The sequence below is a fragment of the Sabethes cyaneus genome, chromosome 3, assembly GCF_943734655.1.
Source record: "Sabethes cyaneus chromosome 3, idSabCyanKW18_F2, whole genome shotgun sequence".
Lineage (NCBI taxonomy): Eukaryota > Metazoa > Arthropoda > Insecta > Diptera > Culicidae > Sabethes > Sabethes cyaneus.
The window spans coordinates 24864650-24889456 of NC_071355.1; the positions used below are offsets into that span (position 1 = coordinate 24864650).

The 24807-nt window shown below is 40.3% G+C and overlaps 3 protein-coding genes across 3 annotated transcripts; 2 read left to right on the forward strand and 1 right to left on the reverse strand.

Moving 5' to 3' along the window:
- Positions 1-3885: 3885 nt before the first annotated feature.
- On the reverse strand, positions 3886-5273 carry LOC128739394 (putative gustatory receptor 28b). Its single transcript, XM_053834877.1, has 4 exons — positions 4863-5273; positions 4249-4566; positions 4023-4181; positions 3886-3966 (listed from the first exon to the last, which is right to left on the reverse strand). Exons 1-4 carry the CDS (start codon positions 5271-5273, stop codon positions 3886-3888), a joined length of 969 nt encoding a protein of 322 aa, XP_053690852.1.
- A 201-nt stretch (positions 5274-5474) lies between these two features.
- LOC128739395 (uncharacterized) lies at positions 5475-6880 on the forward strand. The gene is made up of 5 exons (XM_053834878.1): positions 5475-5834; positions 5901-6169; positions 6229-6435; positions 6707-6752; positions 6815-6880. The coding sequence occupies exons 1-5, from the start codon at positions 5475-5477 to the stop codon at positions 6878-6880; spliced, it is 948 nt and encodes a 315-aa protein (XP_053690853.1).
- Positions 6881-16188: 9308 nt separating this feature from the next.
- LOC128739398 (putative gustatory receptor 28b) lies at positions 16189-23571 on the forward strand. The gene is made up of 5 exons (XM_053834881.1): positions 16189-16599; positions 16896-17213; positions 17279-17437; positions 17494-17554; positions 23555-23571. Exons 1-5 carry the CDS (start codon positions 16189-16191, stop codon positions 23569-23571), a joined length of 966 nt encoding a protein of 321 aa, XP_053690856.1.
- Positions 23572-24807: the final 1236 nt, after the last annotated feature.

Consider the following 24807-nt stretch of genomic DNA (forward strand, 5'->3'; position numbering starts at 1 on the left):
GGTTTAGCTGCTCGATTTGACTGCTCGACTCAGCTGCTGAACTGGACAACTCGACTCAACTGCTCGAATAAACTGTTCGACTGGACTACTCGACTTAACTACTCGAATGAACTGCTCGACACAACTGTTCGACTTAACCGCTTGACTCAACTGCTTGATTAAACCATTAGATTCGACTGCTCGATTCAAGTGCTCGACTAGACTACTCGATCTAACTGCTCGACTCGACTACTCTACTTACCTACTCGACTAAACTGCTCGACTTGACTGCTCGACTTGACCACTCGATTCAACTGCTCGACTCGACTGCTCGATTTGACCACCCGACTTGACTGTTCGACTCGACTGCTCGACCCAACTGCTAGACTCGATTGCTTGTCACGATGTCATATGTTCGGTGTTAAATCAGACCGGACCAAGTCGCAAAATTTAAAAAAATGAGAATGATAGCAAACGATCAAGAATTTTCTAAGCAACATTTTACTCTAATCAGAGACTACATAAATGTTACAAACAGCCACAGTCAGAAGATGATTTCGAATGTAGCAAACTTTGAATGCGTTTTTCTCGAAGTCAGATTTTTCCACTCGGTTCTGTCTGACTTAACACCGATCATATGAATCGGTTTGCGGCAGACAATAGACGCTTCAGAGCCACTCACACTAAACAGCCATATTGCCCGCCTATAGAATCAGCTCAGTGGAGATAATGGTTTTATTCAGCTAAATAAGATCCAAAAATACCATAAAACTATTTGTTTCAGTTCCCGGCTATGACTCTTTTATGTACATTGATGTACATTATATTGCATTATAGAGCTCTATAATGCAATATAAGAACTCAAAGAACTAATACAAAAGTTAAATATCTTCGCAAGCACTGGCCAATGGAATGTATCCGCAGTCTTCTGAACTCTGAACTGACATGGTTATTTTCTGGATCGTAAGATTCGGGCTCCTGGAATGCCCTTATTTAAATTCAATTTGAAATAAAGCCTCAAGCCAAATTGGGAAAAAATTAAGTTCAATTTAATGGTCTATGTCAAGTCAGATTTCTATCGACTTTCACTTTTCACTTACAACACATCCTGATGAAATTGTTCGGGATGGAACAAGAAATTCCTTCTCATCGCCGTTTCAGTCTACTAGTGCTCCTGCTATCTGTCACCTGTCAAAGTTCCACTGCTTATATTCGATGGCTCATATGAGAATTGGTATGCGTATAAGGCGATGTTTTAGACGGTGATGGCCCGCTATAGTTCGAAGATGCCAGTCACTAAACTGTACCACTATATTTGTGTCTTCCCAGTTGATGGGAGAACTTCCTAACTGTCGGGTTAATCCAGCAGAATTTGGTTTCGATTTCGCACGTTATTTTAAAATTCGAGCTAAACGCTAAGTCTGTATAGTATATGCATGGTGTTACCGTTCGTAACATTTGTATATATGTTGTCCATAATTGGTATGATTTGTCATCGATTTCATTAAATAGTCTCCGGAGTACTAAATACGGCCATTTCAAATATACACAAAACAAATAGGGTTAGAGTTAAGCACACACTACACTAAACACGAAAAACGATAACTGAACCGGTTTAAGTTCAGTTCAGTGGGTGGTTTGAAAAGGAAGTAGAAGGGAATAGTGAAAGAGATGGCGAGTAAGAGGGAAATTAAGCGATAATTTCAGCAGGAAAGGTAATTGGTAACGAACCGTGGACCGAAAGACATCGAAAAAAACGAAACACGTGATTATAGAATGAAGATTAAAATTTTAGTTAAAACTTATATCTAGATCAAGTATTTAAAAAGAGTTAAAGTTAAAAAACAGAGGAAAAGCAATCGAATCAGGTAAATTAAAAGATGGTGCAAATATATGATATAGGAAGTGCGGAAATGTACACCGGAAAAATCCATATATTGTCACACTAATCCGGTCTTCAATATAGGACCCGTTGAATAAGGCTAAAACCGATACTAACCGAGGAAAGTGATTCCGTAAGGCCATTCTCGGATCACGTAAGAAGTCGCGGTTAGTTTGGATGCTAACAAATCCGCCCGATATTGCATATCTCGGAAAACTGTGAGGTAGAAGATCCGCTACTGTCCAGCCGTCTTCCACGTGTTGCCATTTGACGTTACCAGGAGAGCCATTCGCTAAAATCGACTACCGTTAGAGCATCGGGACCAGTCAAGGTTCCTAAATCAACGGCGAAAACCCCGATCGGCGTCTCTACGCCTTCCCACCACGTGTCACCTTCCGGCACAAGGTTCAGCCAGTTGCTGGCATCTGTGATTGCCTGCACCAAGGACCCGCAGAAGGATAGCACGCGAAATCCCATCGAAATAAGAAATAGCCAACTGTTGGGATCTACTGCGAGCCTGCGATCCCGAAGTATCCTGGAAGAGCCCCGTGTCATCGCACCATCATCCTCGTTGCCCTGTCATCGTCGTCGCCGGCAGTAAGTTATACTGAACCACCCACACATACTCGTACACTCACACACAGCTTCTTGTAAAAGTTAGGGAATTAAAAGGTTAAAATTATACATAGCAACTTTTTCCTTTCTTACACTTATCACAAGTCCTGATTAACGAACTAGGCCAGAGCCGACCTTGAGCCGTAAGAGTTTCACGCTCGTGCTCGGGTGTGAAAAGAGGTCGTGAGCACCCACCCCAGACGGTCCCCAGTGGTTCGACCAGGGACCAGGGGTATAGCAGGTGGAACCCCTCTGGTTCCGCCAGTAACAATGGTTAGCCATGTTTTGCGTTTGGAGGTTTGGAACTTGACATCTGAGACATTTGTAAGAGCCTTGCAACATTTTGTCAGCCGCCGTGGAATACCTCGTAGACTTCATACAGATAACGCAACAAATTTTGGTGGGGCGAATACTGAGATGAACCGTTCAGCAGATTTTATTCCCCCCGCACAAATCCTGCACTTAGACGGTAATTGGGAAGCCGAGGTAAAATCTGTAAAATTTAATCTTAAGAGGGTCCTTGCTGAACTCAAACTTTCACATGGAGAACTTTCCGCGGTGCTGACCCATATTGAGGCAATACTGAATTCGCGTCCGCTTACACTCATATCAAATGTTTGTAATGAGATCGGTGCTATTACTCCAGTGTGTTTTTTAATTGGGCATGTAAGTGATGATAGTTTCTGGTATCAGTATAAACGTATTCCCTCTTGACGCTTACCACGATGACAGTTTGTGCAGGATTTTAAACAGAGGTTATGGAGCATCTGGATGAATGCTCTGGATCTGGCTCATGCTCTCAACTGATTTGTTACCCTTCTCCGATGTTATTACGCGAGTAATTGGCTTATGAATGCAGCATGGTAGAACCAAACGCGCAGTAAAGAAATCTGTATTTTATCCGTTGCTATTAGACAATGAAGATGTTGGGGAGAATGTTGCGCAAACAACACGAAACTTACTATACTTTCATACAATCAAATATATTTTAATACAATTAAATACAAATTAATACAATTAAATATACTCTAGCCGCGTTTTACGCGAAGAATACGTTCGGCGCAAATCAAAACAACGTAGAAATAAATCGCATAAATGCCGAAATTCACGAAAAAGAAGCACGTAAATTCCGAAATTCGCGTAAAAATAGTCGCGTAAAAAACAAACCGCATAAAAATCTACTTTAAACCGGGTGACGACTTTGCATCTAAGTTTTCGTAAATGACCTTCTATCAAAAGCAAATGAAGAAGCAGTTTTGACGAAACATAGAGTGTAGTAAAAGTGTTTGTATCAAGTGTATTGTATTAAAAATAGAGATCAGATGTGTTCTAGGATGAAAAACTCTATAATTTTCTATATTTAACATTAATCTATCAGTCACCATTAAAATTAAAATAGCATTTTATTCTCACTTACGATTAGTGGTGCTAAAATTGACTAGGTCAAATTGTACCAAAATCACCAAATAGGTTGTCAGAGAACCGGCCATCTGTAAAATTAATAACTAAAGTTTCTTCCAATTAAACTCGTTCATCTTTCACTTACCGTAAAAAATAACGTCCAATCGAAGTCGAAAACTCTGCAGGACATTTTCGGTGCATGATGTCCCAATTGTTGGGAAAATGCTCTAAGCTCCATCAGCAATTTTCTATTGTACGCGCCACAGGAGATTGTTTTGTGAATCAAAACTGCCGTTTGTTTACACTTCAAAGTGTTCGATTCAATTAGCAAGTAATAAGATTTAGTACATCTATTATGTGTTTAAGCTTACCTTGGCATGGACCAATCCGGAACATAGCACCATTTGTATCATGAAGTACACGGGCAGCATATCGTAGATCATGTTGGACCAGGATACCTGCAGGGTGTCGTTATCTGCTCGTGATGCGTACGAATGAATCACACCGAATAGAGAAAAGACGGTAAAGCTGAAACTCGGCGCCATACAGAGCATGGCCTGGACAGAGAAGCACCGGTTGAAAAGTTCCACCGTGTCGCACAGTAGATCGTGTAGGGCAGCAAACTTTCTTATGATATTCCCGAGATGATTGGTGTCTTCCGTGGATTTCGAGGAAAATTTTGGAGAAATCTGGAATAATTGTCTTGACATAAAAGGCAACACATAAGGGATGGGAATTGAAATAGATTTGATTTTTGTTACTTGAAAGCTCGGTTCAGAACAGCAAAGCGGTTTTGCAGAGACAAAAGGGTCAACATTAGGTAGCTATTAAATATTTGCATGACCAAAGTTGAGCGAAGAAAAGGAACGATCATCAAGTACTGTGAAAACTGTTTGGTGTAGGTGAAAACACTGCCCACGAAGAATGTGTAAGTTGTGCCAGCGAAAAGAAAACTGGGAATAAATGCAGCGAAACAGGCGACAACAGTGGAAACGAAGTGATGCTTCTGGTGGTCAATAGTAATTCCTAACTGTCTTAGGTCATCGTCGACGTTGGCAATGTTTGCGTATATTTCGAACACTGACTCCGCCTGCCAGCTATTCCACGACGGAATGGCCAACGCGATCACAGTTCCAAACATAAACGATACATAATAGCCCAAGCTCAGAAGCACCGAATCCGACATTTGCAGTATGGCCGTAATATTTCGAAATGCCACTGTCGCGAGAAACAAATCCATCACCAAGGTAAGAACCAATCCGGCCTGATCGAGCAGTGTCCGCCGGTGAGTTTGCCGTTGGAAATCCAGCGTTTCGAAGTGCAGCAGAAACATCCTAGCCGTCAGATACACGGGCCGGATTGATTGGAAAAAGTCATCCACTCGGAACCAACGCATTGCGGTCACTGTGGTGGCGGCAGTTATTGGGAAGAGGACTGCCTCGCTTAGGATCCTAATGAGTGCAATTAGTGCTATCTACTCGGAATCAAATTTTGGTCGGTAATTTTATTCTCGAAGCTATTCTGTTGAGTGTGGCACTGAAGCTTCAAGTTATTTCATTAACAGCTGTCGTTTGTTTCCGAGCGCATTGCCACGGTCATGAGATGGTTCACGGTGAACAACCTGCTGGAAGCACGTCGTCCAATTTATCGAGTTATGCAGGCATTCTGTCTTACTTCAATCACCATTAATTTTAAGGATCTAACGGCCGAACAAACAACGACCGATCAGCTGCGGCTGATCGCGGGACTTGGCCTGTGCTGTGCTACGATCTACTATACTTACGGAAGTTTCCGAGTGCAGTTGCAAGAGATGAGCGATTCGAACATTCTGAGTGTCGGTTTGTATGGAACGACGGTGGTTCTCGTTGTTTCGCTGGTTACCAACATCATCGCAAACTACGCTAATGGAACGAGAATTTTTCGATGCAACATGATTCTGAATAAATTCGACCAACAAGTAACAGTATCCAGTCTGAAATCTATAAAGAAATTTATAAAAATGTATGTTACAACTTTTTTTCAGTTAAACACATATTTCGGCTGTCGCTGGAACTATCAGAAGGAACATCGCAATGGCGTGTTGGTCATCGCAGTTGGATACATACAATGGATTTTACTGATGCTAACGCTTAGAGGTGGTCGCGTTACAGTTGTTTTAGAGTGGCACACTGTATTGATTAGTATGTGCTGCTTTATCTGGGTAATGCTATCGTATCAGAGTACCGGTATTGTGTTCACCTCAACAATCCAATCGATACGAAAGCGATTTTTAAAACTGAACAAATTGATTAGGTAAGTGCTTTGTGATTGTAAAAAATACGACTATAATTCATGTTTGACCAACGGTGTAGTCACCTTCTACCAACTTCTTCAACGGTGGATCTGCAGAGCAGGGATCCAGAAACCTGCCGTCGAATGATCCGGAAAATTGCCATCCTCCACGATCAACTGTGCGACGCGGTCGAATTGTTTAATCGATGCTTCACCGGTCAGGCCATGGTGTCACTGGCAACTGCTTTCGGTTTCACCGCGTTCTCCATGTTTGGATTGATCCATTCGTATGCAGGCCAAGTAAGCGAGGACACTTTACAGATGGCCTGGTCCAACATGGCATACGATGCATTCTTTTTATCCTTCATTTGGCATTTGGTAGTGTTCTCCAGCTTAACGTACAGCGAGGTAAATCAATGATTATATTTGAGTTAATTACTTCTGGGAGAAATTCTGTTTTTGTAGTGCATTCGAACTGCAACATTAATTCACAAGATCACCAGTTATGGTTCAAAGGATCGAAAGATTCTCAAAGAATTGCGGATATTTTCTCAACAGCTGCGGCTGCAGTTTGTTCGACTTTGACTGGTCGCTATTTTATACGGTGCGGCAGAGTATGGAGCGGCCACCGTCTAATTTCTAATTTACTCCTTCTTGTGCTTGTAGATAGCGAGCTCGCTGACAACCTATCTCGTCATTTTAGTTCAATTTGATTTGATCAACTATGTATAAATGAAACAATATAACCTGACATGGGTTTAATAGTGCAGCAAAGTGATAGTTTTCATAATAATCAAGTTAAATATACTCCTTAATTCATTTTTATTATGTAGTTTTGGTGTTAGCTTTATATTCTGCACACTTCATAAAACGTATCAAAATTCTCGCGTATTACCATCGGAGCCGGGATATAAATCAGTTATGCGAACGAGGACCTACTGGAAAAGAGGTGCATTGTCATCGACAATGAACACGAGTGTGCCAATTTTAAACTGGGTGATCTTTAAATCTCTTTAGCGTCGTTGCAGTTCGTGCAGGCAATCCTTCACCCAGATGCTCCAAAATCTCTGTTATCGTCAAACGGGGTAACTTGCAACAGCGGGGTAACATGCAACAACACTATATCGATCCAATTTACTATACTTTTTGATCTGTTCCTTCAATTTTTAATCTATATCAGTTACTGAATCTTGTTGTTAACAGTTCAAAGAAGCCTTAAATACTGTTATGTTGATTTTCTGCTGTTTTGGTGATTTTTAAAAAATTCCACAAGATGGTGTCAAATTCATCGTCAATTTTTCGTCAGTGTTGGCCACACTGGCCATCATGAACGCACCTTTCGTTAATCATGTAGCTTAATTGACAGTACACTGAGAGGTATGCGTGACAAATCGGTGAGTAAACAATAACAAAGAAAACTAAGTGTAAAACAGCAAAAGGAATTTACTACGATTACTTTGTGAATAGTTAAACTAGGTCTATTTAATAACTTTTTAATACCTGAAACTTACGACTAAGCTAAAAAGGTATCCTATTGTTAAATCTAAAAGCTGTCCTTATCACTACTGAAGACGGTTATAGCTGCCACTTACAGTAACAGCACCAGCATCGGATAGCGCTGGCACCGAATACTGATCAGAAAAGCTTAAACGACTGAAATTATAAGTAAAGGGAACTAAACGTAAGTCTTTAAAAACTAAATATTATTAATTTAAATCTCAATTAAAAACTTACGGTAAAATTGCATTTGTTAGGAAAATTATATTCACCTGGAACTGGAACGTTTGTTTTATTTACCCCCGGTCGGAGAATAATAATTTTGGAAGTCCTTCCCCGTTGAAACCCACTTTTCAAAATCATATAATTTTCGTTTATCGAAGCAGCCATCGGTCATAGTAAAATGCCGCGAAGTGATAATGAATTCAATGCGGTGAGAGGCGGTGTGTCAAATAAAAGTTTGCTTAGTGGTAATATTGCTACTGGTGATGTTGATAGTAATTCGAATGCGGTAATGCTGGAGGCAACAGTGGAAGAAAATGCTTGTAAAACATGTCACGATCCTAAACGTGAGTTGGTTCAATCTGATGTTCGTCCTGGTACAACGATGTTAACAATGCCATCAAGTTGTCATCAGCAGCTCTGCCCATAAATGGAAGACAGTCACATATGCAAAAACGTGCAGCGGCGAAAAACTTATAAAAACTACCGAAGTTACTGATATGCGTTTATTTGTGCTTGAATAAGCAAGAATAAACGCATAACAGTCACACTCACAGCATGCCTTGATCCTTGCGTTGCCGGTGAGCCGGTGACTGCCGATGGAGTATTTTCAAAACCACGTGTCGTTGTTGTTTTGATAATTCACGTGCACGTTTAATTCAACTGTTTCAAATGTCTGTATTGAACTATTTGAAATTTTACGGGAGTAAGGATAACTCTGAAGATAAACTTCCAGTTCCTAGCATTTTCTGCTTTTATTTGTAATTTGTTATCGTGGGGTCGCATAAGGGGTTTTGTTCAACTCAGAAACTGGTCGCTTTCCTGTGTCAGGAACACTCCCAGAACGTGTCCGAGTGTGACCAATGTGATCCTGGACATATTATATGACGACAAATGAACTATTCTGAGCTAGTTTTGCACTTTCGCGTACTTAGAGATGTCACATGTTGTATTTTAGTTCTATTCAGAAACTGATCCCTGTAGGGGTATCCGGAGCATTTCCGGATATGTGGTTAGATATGGTCAATGACGTCTTGAACACTTTATACAACTACCAATGGTCTAGTTTTGCAAATTCGAGTACTTAGACGTGTCGTATAATGGAATTATTGTGATTCAAGGTGATTCAAGTTCCATATATTCCGGAACTTGTTCCGACTATTGCTTCGGAACCGTGTATCCGCTCCAAATTTTCTTCAATAGGTTCTTGTAGGCCATAAAATCTTTCGTTTGGTAGTTGTTGCAATCAAATCGGTTCAGGAATTTCCAAAATCAAATGCTTATTCATATATTTTCACTACTGTGACTGTTATGCGTTTATTTGTAATATGGGACTGACATAGTTTAATATTTTTTTCAACATTTTGGGAACAAACATAGCTTTTTTGTTTGAAATATTGAAAGAATAGGTAATTTAAAGATGATTCCCAGGTTTATCTCAAAAATGGTGAAAAGTCATATGGGACTGTTATGCGTTTATGGGCAGAGCTGCCTTCCGATAAAGCGCCTGTTCAACAGAATGAGCAGTCGTTGCCAACAATAGAGTTACCGATGATCGATGTCGTGGAGACGCTGTCTGGAATGTCTATTTCTTCGTCGCAGAAATCTGCAAATGTCCGTGCCAAGCTGCAACTACTGAGGCTGCAGGAAGAGCAAGCATTCCAGCATCAGCAAGAGGAACGCCGAAGACTCGCAGAAGAGAAGGCAGCCCAGAACCACATGGAGTATGTTAACAACAAATACAGAATCCTCGAAGATCTAGTGAGTGAGGAAGGCTCGAGTCGGTGTTCCAACGTCTCTAACCGTCGGATCGAAGAGTGGGTCGAAGCAACTAACCCGAAGCTCTCGGAAACAGTCGAGCCCGCTCCTGTGGAACCAGCTCGGAAAGAAGACGATCTGACAACAAACCAGCATGAACAGTTACAAATACACGTAGCCCCGCAGCAGCAACAAACGCAAGAAGTGCAAACCGACCAGCTACGGCGACAACAAGAGAAGTATTTGAAGAAAGAGCGCCAATTTCGGAAGTACCAACAGCAACAGCGGCAGGAACAAGCTCGACAAGAGAATCTTCTGCGAAAGCAAAAAGAAGAGCTGGAGAAGAAAGCAGAGATCATCAGTCGGATGCTGGAACAGCAGTCGGAGCTAGAACGAAGACTGCGCGAGCAACAACAACTTATTACGAATCAGTCCAACCAGATGCAAAAACCGCAGCCCATTCTTCCAAGGCATCTGGAAACAGACGGGTCGTATCGAGTGTCGTTACGCGGGCAGCCTGGACGATTTATCCCAGATGCCGTGCCACAATCGACACAATTTCATCCCAAAGTGCTGGGTCAACATCAGGAAACGGTACCGAACCCAGACGGAAATATTGCCGGGAGGTCTTCTGCAAATCCGTTGATCTTGGCAGATCAATTTTAGCTAACTTGCTCTCAAATCGCAGCCCGACAAGCAGTCTTGAATGATTTGCCAGCATTTTCTGGTAATCCAGAGGAATGGCCCATATTCATCTCTATGTACAATCGAACGACCTCGATGTGCGGATTTACGGAGGATGAAAATATAATTCGTCTACAGAAAAGTCTAAAAGGTCGAGCCTATGATGCCGTTAAGAGTCGGCTGATGCATTCTGCAAACGTCTCTGGCATACTAGCAACTCTGAAAATGTTATTTGGTCAGCCCGAGGTGATTATACAATCACTAATCGGAAAGGTGAGCTCTTTAGCGCCAATCCGAGAAGACAAGTTGGAGTCGTTGGTAAATTTTGCAGTGAACGTCCAGAACTTCTGCGCCACCGTAGACGCATGTGGGTTGCAGGAATACATGTATAATTTTACTCTTCTGCATCAGCTGGTCGACAAGTTACCGCCTTCGCTCAAACTTAACTGGGCACAGCACCGTCGAACGCTGACAACTATCAACCTGGCGACCTTCAGCGCATGGGTTTATGCTTTAGCGGAGGCCGTAAGCGCCGTTGTTTCTCTACCGAAAATACACGACGAGAAATCCGCTCAGAACGAAGCATGGGAATTGAAAGAGGACGCCCTTCCTAAAACATTCCACTCTAAGAAGAACTATAGTAGCGAATCTGAACCAACTGCGCACTATGAGATATCAGGCGGACAAAAATCAGAAAACTGACTTTCACTAATCCGCTTAATGAAATTTTCTATTGATAGTAAACACTTCAATTAAGAAAAATCCAAAATAGCACGTCTCAATTGGATGTTGTTTCTGAGATAGAGGCTGTCAAAGTTGAAAAGCGATAGGATATATATGCTTTATGCCATGAAAACACGTTTAGTTTCAAAGCAATTTTTGAACACTATTTTCAAAATTAAATCTTATGTATTATATATCATTAGAAAGGTAATGAAATGAGCTTGCCGAAAAACAAATGGTTTAGGCAGCTAGAGGAATAAAAATAATAATAAAAAGCATGAGAAGAGGAAAAACATGAAAAAATAAGAGTATTTTCTGTTTTGTTAGACGAGAACTTTTTTTCTCCAGATATCTCCAGGTTAATTCGTTCATCTGGGTAAAATCTCAGGTATATACTAGCGAATTATGAAAGAATTACGTGCCACCATGCGCCACTCTGCGAAATACAGTGTTTTGAACATTTCTAGTCACTATGGGAGATTTCAAGACTAAATATATTTCCAGCGAATAATACACACACACACACACACACACACACACACACACACACACACACACACACACACACACACACGCCACTCAGCTAACTGATCAACGTGAAATTATGTCAACAGAAGAAGCATTTAGTGTAATCATATTCAGAAACTGGGTTAAGCAGATTTACTGGCTTTAGTTTTCAGAAGGTCGCATAATACATGCAATAGGGTTGATTATGCGACCTTTTGAAAACTACAGCCAGATTTCAATATGAAGGAATTCATAGGAAGTCACCATCAGGGACGTTAATTGTACTGGTTGGTGACTGCTACCAGTCTTGCAACATGTTACTAGTACACAAGCACCGAAAAGAAATGCAAAAATAACGTAAACATCTTTTGTTCTACATGTCAGACACTTTTCGATATGGGGGAAAAAGTGTCACCAGTCTTGGAGACAATTTTTTTTGTATTCTCTTTTGCTTTTGCTTTTGCAACATACAGCTTTCCTCCAAATAACAGGGTTTTAAATAAGAATACAATACACAATACAATACAGCTTATTTTCTATCACTTCTCCATAGTATTTCAACTATAATTGTAAGCAAAAAGCGGCTAATGCATGTCATTTCTACACGACATTTTGTGTGAATGGTCGGCTAACGTATGAAAATATTTGCTTATTATCATGTACATATTCTGGCTAGTCTCGACACTTATAAGATAGGCACTGCCGGTACAGAAACAGTACAGAGCGATGGTATTGGTTATGAGTCTGACATGGCATTGCATGCTGGTAAATGTAATAGAAAAAGTGTAACCGTTTCGGTCCCTGGTCACCATCGAGATTTCCTTCTTACGACATTATTGGAACTATGAAGAAAACATGCGCCCCTCCTGCTAAGTTTATCGAAGAAACGTCTTCAAAAATTTAAAATTGCAGTCCATATTGAGTGGGTTGAAAGTCCTAAGGCCTATTTCAAGATAAGTTCTAGATCTACTGAACTTATGGACCAATTTCGGTAAATCATATAAAGGACGATAGTATCTTGCAAATGAAACATATTGTGTGAAATTTGTTTGCGTCATCTCCGAGAAAACGTTAGTAGACAATTTATTACATAAACACATATATAAAAACACATAAAGCCTACGTGCTACATTCCGTTATCGAGACTTGACATTCTGTTTTTATACGACAGACTTCGCAGCCAGCTGTTAAAGTACAAGACAATTGCAGGGCCAGTTTCTACGATCCTATTGATTCTAACAGCCTCTCACAGCCGGGATTCGAACATACGACGATTGGTATATTAGGCTAACGTCATGCCTCGAAGCCAACTGGGATGCACAAACACAGAAACATATATGTGTATATATAAATTCATACATACATACATACATACATACATACATACATACATACTTACATACATACAGTCAGACATTTGTCGATCTCATCGACCTGAGTTAAACAGTGAATGACACTCGGCCCTTTGGGCTTTGCTAAAAAGTCAGGTCTTCTACCGTGCGGCACTTTTTGAATTTTTCTTCTGTTCTGGCTTCCTTTTATGATTTTTTGATGAGTTTCAACTTAAAACCTAATTTCTTTAAGTTTGGCCATTGGTAAAAAAATAATTGAGCTGAAAGGTCGATTTTGAAATTTTAAGCAATAAGGGACTTTTAACATTTTATGATCGCCATCTTGTCCAATATAAATAAACATCTGCACATTTGAAGACAGCATTTACAAACTTAATGCAAAAAAAAACAGATCGAAAATCGGTTAAGAATTGATCCTAAAATAGTGATTTTACCAAGTCATGTACTAGTTTTCCACATATGGAAAAGGCAAAAAGTTAAATTCTTTTCAAAATATGTTCGTGAAATGATTGCAAATGTACTCTACCAACATATTTTAGTCGTATCAACTAGGAAAACATCAAAAATCCTAAAAAAAAATCGAAAATATTTTTGTCCGCCTGGTTGTATGGAAATCCCCCATAGTGCGGCTGTAGGTCTGCTGAGGAATGTCAACGCTTTCTAAAGTTGTCTAGAGAATCACGATGGTCCGTTGTACGGGAGTTCGGATTTTGCCGCACATGTCTCCGCACGCATACCGGGTACTGCAATGCCAAACCATGTGGTAGAAACGGGTGCACCTTACGGCACCACGAGCTGCTGCACAATGATTCGAGGGAACAGCCGCAATTCAATGTAACTACGACCGTACGCGAGCAGTCTCCACAGCCTAGCACAAGCACGTACGGATGTAGACACCACTGATTACGCGAAGTAGCCGATTATTCTCCTTCAAAAACACCCTGCCACCACCATGATTGTAGCACATTACCACCAATGCCACCGCAAATAATACCACCAGAACCACGAAACCAACCAAACAGTGGAAATATCGTTTCGCACATCTAAGCGCATCACGATCCAGTGAGGCTCGTCTTACCGCCTTCCCAGGACCGCTCACGCACGTAGGATTGGACTACTCCGATCCGACTGAAATCATCGTCAGAAGACATTACCGATCGCAGCCTGCACCGTAATTGCTCACCGAAGGAGAGGGTCATTAGCACCAAGATCAGCAGAGATGCTTAAATTCGCCCCCTAATATAGCCCAATTAAACGACCGGTGCGACGGGAAGTAAGCCAACTTAGGGTTGGCGTACTCTGGGGGGAGTGTTGGTCACACTGGCCATCATGAACGCACCTTTCGTTAATCATGTAGCTTAATTGACAGTACACTGAGAGGTATGCGTGACAAATCGGTGAGTAAACAATAACAAAGAAAACTAAGTGTAAAACAGCAAAAGGAATTTACTACATTACTTTGTGAATAGTTAAACTAGGTCTATTTAATAACTCTTTAATACCTGAAACTTACGACTAAGCTAAAAAGGTATCCTATTGTTAAATCTAAAAGCTGTCCTTATCACTACTGAAGACGGTTATAGCTGCCACTTACAGTAACAGCACCAGCATCGGATAGCGCTGGCACCGAATACTGATCAGAAAAGCTTAAACGACTGAAATTATAAGTAAAGGGAACTAAACGTAAGTCTTTAAAAACTAAATATTATTAATTTAAATCTCAATTAAAAACTTACGGTAAAATTGGATTTGTTAGGAAAATTATATTCACCTGTAACTGGAACGTTTGTTTTATTTACCCCCGGTCGGAGAATAATAATTTTGGAAGTCCTTCCCCGTTGAAACCCACTTTTCAACAGTCAGTAAAACGTTTGTGTCGTCCACAGGTACTTCAAATAAAAGAAGCCTAACATACATTCTTTATAGCAAAATAAATAATAAGGAAACAAAATAATTGATTTATGGTGACTAGTTTTGTTTATCTTACTTGTTACCACGTTATTCGTAAAACAAATACTTAAACGGGGTAACTTGCAACAGCTGGTAGATATAAAAAGCTGTGTTCCGTTACCTTCAAGAGGCACTTTATCATTTAATTTTGCATCAAACAATACTAAAGCACATCTGAAAGAGTGTAAGATACTTTCGGTAAGTCGGAAATATGCCAGTTTTTCTCTGGATATACTGAAAATGGCCATAGAAGAGGCCCAAACGAAAATAACCTTACTGAGAGAATCGACCAGCAATATGACAGTGTCTAATTACGATCACTCGTAACGTAATGAACATTCATATATTACGTAACCGAGATGTCGATGATTTTTAACTCTCCCGCTTCACTTCATGACGCGATTTTGCATAGTGGATATACGACGAGTAATGTGTTGTTACACAACTCCCGCTTCCCTAAGTGCGTTACGTAATATGTGAATGGTCCTTAAAGTAGGCAGCTCTATCGGATCCAGACAAGGTATATCAACTACATGAATAATATAAAACGTTATTTCTGTAATTTCCGTTACGGGGCTTATAAATTTTTTTCACCAACGTGACATAGGACATTTATGCGTATATTCATAGCAAAATCCATTGAATGTACCCAACTGCGATGACCAACACGCCATTGCGATGTTCCTTCTGATAGTTCCAGCGACAGCCGAAATATGTGTTTAACTGAAAAAAAGTTACGACATACCTTTCAATAAAAAAAATAGTTTACAGAGTGGACACTGTTACTTGTTGGTCGAATTTATTCAGAATCATGTTGCATCGAAAAATTCTCGTTCCATTAGCGTAGTTTGCGATGATGTTGGTAACCAGCGAAACCACGAGTACCACCATCGTTCCATATAAGCCGACACTCAGAATGTTCGAATCGCTCATCTCTTGCAACTGCACTCGGAAACTTCCGTAAGTATAGTAGATCGTAGCACAGCACAGGCCAAGTCCCGCGATCAGCCGCAGCTGATCGGTCGTTGTTTGTTCGGCCGTTAGATCCTTAAAATTAATGGTGATTGAAGTAAGACAGAATGCCTGCATAACTCGATAAATCGGACGACGTGCTTCCAGCAGGTTATTCACCGTGAACCATCTCATGACCGTGGCAATGCGCTCGGAAACAAACGACAGCTGTTAATGAAATAACTTGAAGCTTCAGTGCCACACTGAACATAATAGCTTCGAGAATAAAATTACCGACCAAAATTTGATTCCGAGTAGATAGCACTAATTGCACTCATTAGGATCCTAAGCGAGGCAGTCCTCTTCCCAATAACTGCCGCCACCACAGTGACCGCAATGCGTTGGTTCCGAGTGGATGACTTTTTCCAATCAATCCGGCCCGTGTATCTGACGGCTAGGATGTTTCTGCTGCACTTCGAAACGGTGGATTTCCAACGGCGAACTCACCGGCGGACACTGCTCGATCAGGCCGGATTGGCTCTTACCTTCGTGATGGATTTGTTTCTCGCGACAGTGGCATTTCGAAATATTACGGTCATGCTGCAAATGTCGGATTCGGTGCTTCTGAACTTGGGCTATTATGTATCGTTTATGCTTGCCACTATGATAGCATTGGTCATTCCGTCGTGGAATAGCTGGCAGGCGGAGTCAATTTTCGAAATATACGCAAACATTGCCAACGTCGACGATGACCTAAAACAGTTAGGAATTACTATTGACCACCAGAAGCATCACTTCGTTTCCACTGTTGTCGCCTGTTTCGCTGCATTTATTCCCTGTTTTCTTTTTGCTGGTACAACTTACACATTCTTCGTGGACAGTGCTTTCATTTACACCAAACAGTTTTCACAGTACTTAATGGTCGTTCCTTTTCTTCGCTCAACTTTGGCCATGCAAATATTTATTAGCTACATAATGTTGACTCTTTTGTCTCTGCAAAACCGCTTTGCTGTTCTGAACCGAGCTTTCAAGTAACAAAAATCAAATCTATTTCAATTCCCATCACTTATGTGTTGCCTTTTATGCCAAGACAATTATTACAGATTTCTCCAAAATTTTCCTCGAAATCCACGGAAGACACCAATCATCTCGGGGATATCATAAGAAAGCTTGCTGCCCTACACGATCTACTGAGTGACACGGTGGAACTTTTCAACCGGTGCTTCTCTATCCAGGCCATGCTCTGTATGGCGCCGTTTTTCAGCTTTACCGTCTTTTCTCTATTCGGTTTGATTCATTCGTACGCATCACGAGCAGATAACGATACCCTGCAGGTATCCTGGTCCAACATGATCTACGATATGCTGCCCGTGTACTTCATGATACAAATGGTGCTATGTTCCGGGTTGGTCCATGCCAAGGTAAGCTTGCACATAATAGATGTACTAAATCTTATTACCTGCTGATTGAATCGAACACTTTGAAGTGTAAACAAATGGCAGTTTTGATACACAAAGCAATTTCCTGTGGTGCGTACAACAGAAAACTACTGGAAGAGCTTAGAGCATTTATCCAACAATTGGAACATCATGCACCGAAAATATCCTGTCGAGTGTTTGATTTCGACTGGACGTTATTTTTTACGGTAAGTGAAAGATGAACGAGTTTAATTGGAAGAAACTTTAATTATTATTTTTACAGATGGCCGGTTCTCTAACAACCTATTTGGTAATTTTGATACAATTTGACCTAGTCAATTTTAGCACCACTAATCGTAAGTGAGAATAAAATGCTATTCAATTTTAAAGATGGACTGATGGAGCTAAATACAGAAAATGTTTTTCGTCCTAGAACACAAGTGATCTTTATTTTTAAATTCGTTGTTCGTTGTTCAATAGCAACATACAGATTTTTCAACTACCCGTTTGGTTGTTCCGTGTTGCGTTCGTAAGCCAATTACTCGCGTAATGCCATCTAAGCTGGGTTAAAAATCAGTTGCGAGTGCGAGCTTGAGCGAGGATCCACTGGAAAGGAGGAGCATTGTCATCGATAATCAACACGAGCGCGCTCACTTCAAACTGGGTGCTCTTGAAGTCTCTTCAGCGTCGTTGGAGGTCATTCGGGTAATCTTTCCTCTAAATGCTCTAAAATCTTTGTTTCATATCCTGCACAAACTTCCATCGTGATAAACGTCCCAAGAAAATATGTTATTAAGAAGGCTCAGGAACTGTATCAAGTACACACGCAGAAGTAATGGGACCGATCTTATTCGTGTCAGCTGATATGAATGTAAGCGGACGCGAATTGAGTATCGCCTCAATCTGGGCCAGAAAGTTCTTCATACCAAATTTTAGGTCCTGCAAGGACCCTCCTAAGGTGATATTTCACAAATTTTACTCGGGTCTCCCAAAGGCCACTGAAGTGCGGATTCTGTTGTTCCGGATATGTTGTTCATCTCGGAAAAGTGCCGCTAAATGGTTTATCTCATTATTCCACCCCATCCAAATGTGTCGCGTTATCTAAATGAAGTCTGCAGGGAATTTTACGTTGGCTGACGCAACGTTGCAAAACGAAATACTCTGGATATACACAAATCGTTATAAGCTTAACCGTTGTACCCACGGGACCAAGGAAATATGGATTTTTACGGTCCTTTTTTGGTTTCCAAGCAACTCCGACAACGCTGTATCAAACCTCCCAGAGAGGTCCGCTAAAATTCATCGGAATCAGAGCAAAACTTATGCGTCTTGAAACCGCCTTCTGCCAAAAGAGCGGCTATTTGCCACAACAACTCAACCGCCTCATCCAGCGTATTCGCTTCTGTAAATGTGTCATCAATGTAAACTCTTCACTTCACTACTAGCCAGTGGATACTTTTGTTTTTCATTGTCGCCTAGCTAGAGCTGGTGGTAGATGGTATAGTTTAATGACTGGCGTCTCGGAACTATAGTGCGCCATTACCGTCTCAAACATCGGCTTAAAGACCCCCATACACTTACGTACATGTTGGTCGAAAATGTTGGTGAATTCATGTTCGTCCAACACGCTCGCTTGTGTGTGAGTGCCACGAACCAAGCTGGCAGAAGAAAATGTTCGGCTCGGCGCTCGGTCGGAATGAACCTCCAACATTTTGTTCATTTTCAACCCAACATATGCGTACGTGTATGGGGGCCTTAAAAGCGTACCAATTCATATGGGAAGCCATCGAATATAGGTAGTGGAACTTCGATAGGTGGATGACATAACAGATAGCAGGTACACTAGTAGATTGAAATGGCGATGTAGAAGCAATTTCTTCTTCTTTCCGAACGATTTCAACAAGACTTGTTGTAAGAAACAAAAACGGCTCGCCATCACTAGTGTGCCCAGGCAAAAATAAAAGATGGGGCACCAAATCTTTCTGAAGAACCTTTTGTTTTGATCTAGATCAATCCTGGGATGGATCTATTAATGTTAGTCACAATAATTCCGCCGATTAGGTTGAAAACTCCGAAATTTCTGATGTAATTGACTTTAAAACTAAAGTTGAAATTGTACCAGAAATGTACTGAATTCACGCGTTTCATCGCCATTTTATTCAAATACATATGTACTCTTCCCCTTTCTTATTTCGCCAAAATATAACAAAAAGAAACAAAAAAAGCGATCGAAAATTGCTTGTAAAAATAGTGCCGCGTGTGTGTATGCAGTACAACACCGCGCCCGCTCTAGGGCTAAATTAAATTTTGGACTAGAATTTAAACTAATTTGGACCTAAAACTTTATATCAAATTGATTGAAAATTGGATTTAAAGTTGGATATGAAATTGGACTTAAATTTGGAGATATCTGGACTGGAAGATTTGCTTGGAATTAAACATGAAACAAAATATACTTGAAAGAGAATTGGAGTTTTTATTTGAAACTGAACCTGAAATTTTACTTAAAATTGAATTTAAATTAGACTTGGATTTAGACTTTATAAATTTATAAGGTTTGAAAATGAACTTTACATTGGATTGAAAGCCTTGAGATTAGACTTGAAATTATATTTAAATTAAGTTTGAAATTGGATTTGTAATTAAAGTTTAAAATTGACTTAAAATTGGAATTAAATTAGACTGGAAATTGAACTTAAAATCGGATATGCAACTTGACATTGGACATAAAGTTAGACTTAAATGTGGACATGGACATAGAATTGGATACATATACGTAGGTACGTAGATAAGTTTCGCTTAAAATTAGGATTGACATACACTGAACGCGCTTCTTACGTAATTTTTTACGCGAATTCCGGAATTTACGCGGCTTTTTTGCGGAATGTACTCGGCCGCGGTAGCTAGCGTACTGCGGAATTAGTGGTGCGGCTGCGCTCAATTAGTCTATTTTTTCACTTAGAGTTGAATTCTATAAAGTTTTTTTACGCGAACTTCGGAATTTACGCGAAACGTATCATTCGCGTAAAAAGCGACTTGAGCGTATTTTATCTCACTTTTCCCCACGTTTTACCTCTTTTGTGTTCTTTTTTTTCATTTTCAATCCCGTTTTCCCATTTTTTCCGTTTTTCTTTTATTCTGTACCGTTTTCTGGGCTTTTGTTTTCATTCTTCTTTTCCCTTTTTTTTCCTGTTTTTCTTTTTTCTGTCTCCTGTTTTCTATTTCTTTGTTCCATTTTCTTCGTTATTGTCCCACTCTTTGAGTCATGGTTTTCTCTGATTTTCTCCCATTTTTCGTCTTTTCGTTTTCCTCTTTCATTTACGTCTTTTTCTGACACTCCCGCTTCTTGTTTTTCGTCTTCGTCTGTTCCGTTTTTCCTCTTTTAGATGTCCTATTTGTTCACCTCTTCTGTCACGTTTTTTTCTGTTTCTGACTTTTTTTCCTTTGGTATCTGGTTTTTCCTTTTTCATCTACAATTTTTCGTCTTTTCTCCCACCCTACCGCCGATACCGAGTCTTTCCAATTTAGCAATTGCAATAGCATGATTGATTTTGTCGAATGCCGCAGATGAATCAGTATAGATCACGCCCGTTTGAGCATGATCCGTTAAGTTTTCCGCAATATATGATGTGAGACACAGGAGAATTGTAGTGGTTGATCAACCTGCGATGAATCCATGTTGATCATCACTTAGGTATTGCTTGCAGTGGGACAGCAGCGGAGCTATGATTACAAGCTCGAATAACTTCGAACTGGGTCATCTTCACTTATATAGTGGTGTGGTGTTTGCATCATCATGAAAGTTTTCTCAATTCACTGTTCATTTATTAATCGTAAAGCTTTCGCACTGCTCGTGTTCGATTCCACACAGGCGGTCTAGCCTTAAGAGATCGTACTATTGGATAATATTTGAAAAAAGAATTCACGCAATTCTAGCATTCCAATCCATATTCAAAATAAAACCACTCTATACGAATTTTTACAAGCTAGTTTAGTTTAGGTAACAAATAAGTCTCTAATATAAACCGTAATTCTCAAATCTTGAGTTAACTTCGTAACGTCGCGACGACGTCGTGGATCTGCATGGGGTGCATTTCAGAACAAGACAATTAGGAATATTTAAAATTCACCAAATCAAACTGAACCAGTATGAGGAAATATGTGGTAAGAGATCCTGCTAACTGTCAATGAAAGAATTTGTTATTATAAGCACATACTTCAAGCAACAATCATAATGTCTTACGGCATAGAATAGCGACCAGTCAAAGTCGAACAACCTGCAGGAAATTTTCCTAGTATGGTGCCACAGTTGTTGAGAGAACATTTTCAAATCCTTCAGAATTTTCCGATCGTAAACGCCGTAACTGATGATTTTATGAACTAAGATTGCAGTTCGTCTACACTGAAAATATCCTGTTTAAGCTATTAGAACATCAGTTACTGTTATCGTAAACTTACCTCACCGTAAGTCAAATGAGAGACTATCACTAGTTGTACGACGAAAGCCAGGTAGAATAAGTCCAACATCATGTTGGACCACGTCAACTGAAAGGTGCTTTCGTTTGCATGGGTAGCATACGAGTGGACCAATCCAAATATGGCAAATACGGAGTAACTAAAGATGGTACCCAGAGCAAACATTGCCTGAATTGAAAAACAACGATTGAATAATTCGACCGTTTCGCACAGTTGATCGTGAAGGAAGGTGAATTTTCGTATCGTTTGACAATTGAATTGAGGGTCCATACTCGGGACTGTGTTTTGATGCGAGGTTGTTTGGAAAAAGGTTCTATATCATTTGATTGGTTATTAGTATATGGAGGATGCGCAATAATAAGTACGGAAAACATTACGTGATTCGTTGATTAAGAAATCCAAAGCGACTCCGAATACACAGGAGTGTTAAAGAGCAATGGACGCAGAATAGGGCTCCTATCGTACACGAGCGCACAAATGGAATGATCATCCAATACTCCGGGAAAAGTTTAGTGACATCGATCCAGTCGTCAGTAAAGTAAGAATAGGTTGTGATGGTGAAAATAAATACTGGTAGACTTATTGCAACAATCATAACGACGGTGGATACCAAATGATGTTTCTGGTGATTTATCGTTAGACCCAGTTGTTTCAATTCATCGTCAAGATCCGCCAAGTGTTCGTAAATGGCAAATATGTTCGCTGCCTTCCAATTATTCCACGACGGAAGGGACAACGAAAAGAGGAACGTCGAAATAATCGATCCGTAGTATCCTGCGTTCAACAAAAGCGATTCCGATAGGCCCATGAAAGCCTCACCGAAACCAACTGCCACTGATGTAAGATATAAGTCCGCCCATAAAGCAAAAACAAAGCAAATTTGATCGACGAGAGTTCGGCAGAACTTTCGCTGCCGGAAGTCAACCGTTGCAAAGTGCATAAGACAGCATTTGGCAACTACGTACACTGGACGGGTTGACTCGGAAAGGTCCTCTATCGCGAACCAACGCATTGCGGTTAACTGAAGAAATTGAACAAACGACTGTTACAAAGGGGTGGCACCCTCCCATGGAATATTCGTGATAGGAAACAATTAAACACTGTGACAGGACATTTCTGAGGTAATTAACATCGTCAGATATTTGGATTGCTCAATGCTCATATATTGATCTTTTCCAATAAGTAAGAAAACTTTGAGTTTTATGATTTTTTGTTCAAATTTTTTCATTTATTTCCCCTAGTAAAATTGTTTTAAAATTGAAAAAGTCTATAAAATCTAAACAGAATAAAATATGGAGATATGGAAATATGGAGCAGATTATGGATCCGCATTGGGTGTAATTTGGAACAAGACAATTAGGAATATTTAAAGTTCACCAAATCGAACTGAACCAGTATGAGGAGATAAGTGGTAAGCGATCCTGCCAACTGTCAATGTAAGAGCTTGTGATTATAAAGACGTACCTACTCCAAACTCCAATCATAATGTCTTACGGCATAGAATAGCGACCAATCAAAGTCGAATAATCTGCAGGAAATTTTCTTAGTATGATGCCACAGTTGTTGAGAGAACATTCTCAAATCCTTCAGATTGTTGCGGTCACACGTACCATAGCTGATGATTTTATGTACCAAGATTGCAGTTCGCTTACACTGAAAATAACCAGTAACAATTAATGAACTATGACAGTTATCGCAATCATCGACTTACCTCACCGTAAGCAAGATGGGAGAATACCACTAGTTGAACAACAAAAGACGTATAGAATACATCCAATATAATGCTGGACCAGGCCAACTGGAATGTGCTTTCGTCCGCACCAGCAGCATACGAGTGAATCAATCCAAATATGCAGAATACGGTATAGCTAAAAATAGTAGCTAAAGCAAACATTGCTTGAATCGAAAAGCAACGATTGAATAATTGGACCGTTTCGCACAGCTGATCGTGTAGGAACGTAAATTTTCGAATCTTCTGAAGGTAGGCTGTCAAGTCCATACCAGGAAGCGCATTATGATCTGAACTGACCTGGAAAAAAGTTCTACCAATATTAGTATCAATATGGGGATAGCTCGTAACAGTAAATATGAAAAACATTACGTGATTCCTTGGTTAAGAACTCCAAAACGAGTCCGAATACAAAGAAGTGTTAGAGAGCAATAGCTGGAGAAAAGGGCAGTAATCGTGCATGATCGCATAAATGGAAAAATCATCCAATACTCTGGAAAAAGTTTAGTAACATCGATCCATTCATCGGTGAAGAAAGAGTAGGTCGTAATAATGAACATAGATATTGGCAGACTTATCGCAAAACTCATAACAACACTGGATATGAAATGATGTTTCTAATGTTTTATAACTAGACCCAGTTGTTTCAATTCAACATCGACATTCGCCACTTGTTCGTAAATGGTAAATATGGTTACTGCCTTCCAATGGTTCCATGTCGGGAGGCTCAGCGTAAAGATTAACGACAGCATAATCGACCCATAGTAACCTGCGTTCAGCAAAAGTGATTCCGACAGGCCCATGAAAGCCTCACCGAAGCCAACGGCCACCGCTGCAAGATACAAGTCCGCCCATAAAGTAAAGACAAAACAAATTTGATCAATGAGGGTCCGGCAAAACGTTCGCCTCCGGAAGTCAACTGTTCCGAAGAGTACAAGACAAAGTTTTGCGGCTAGAAAGACTGGACGGATTGACCCGAAAAGGTCCTCTATCGCGAACCAACGCATAACGGTTAACTGATGGAGTCGAGCAACCGGCTGTTATCTTTCGCAGAATATTCGTGACAGGGAATAATTAAGCACTGTGACATGGCATTTCTGAGGTAATTATTATTGCCAGATATTTAGATTGCTCAATGATCACATATTGAAATGCTCTCAGTAATAAGAAATGGCACGAATAAATTCCGATTGCTGTTGTTTCGTAAAATGACTTGAAAATATCTTTATTACCAAAAACAAGCGCCGCGTTATAATTAGGTGTAGCTAAGATTAACAAAATCAAATTGAACCAGTATGACGAGGTACGTGGCGAGCGAGCTGGCTATCTGCAGGTACGAAAACTTTAGTTAGTACAATTTGAATGTCCCATATGCTACATACGCTTTCTCAC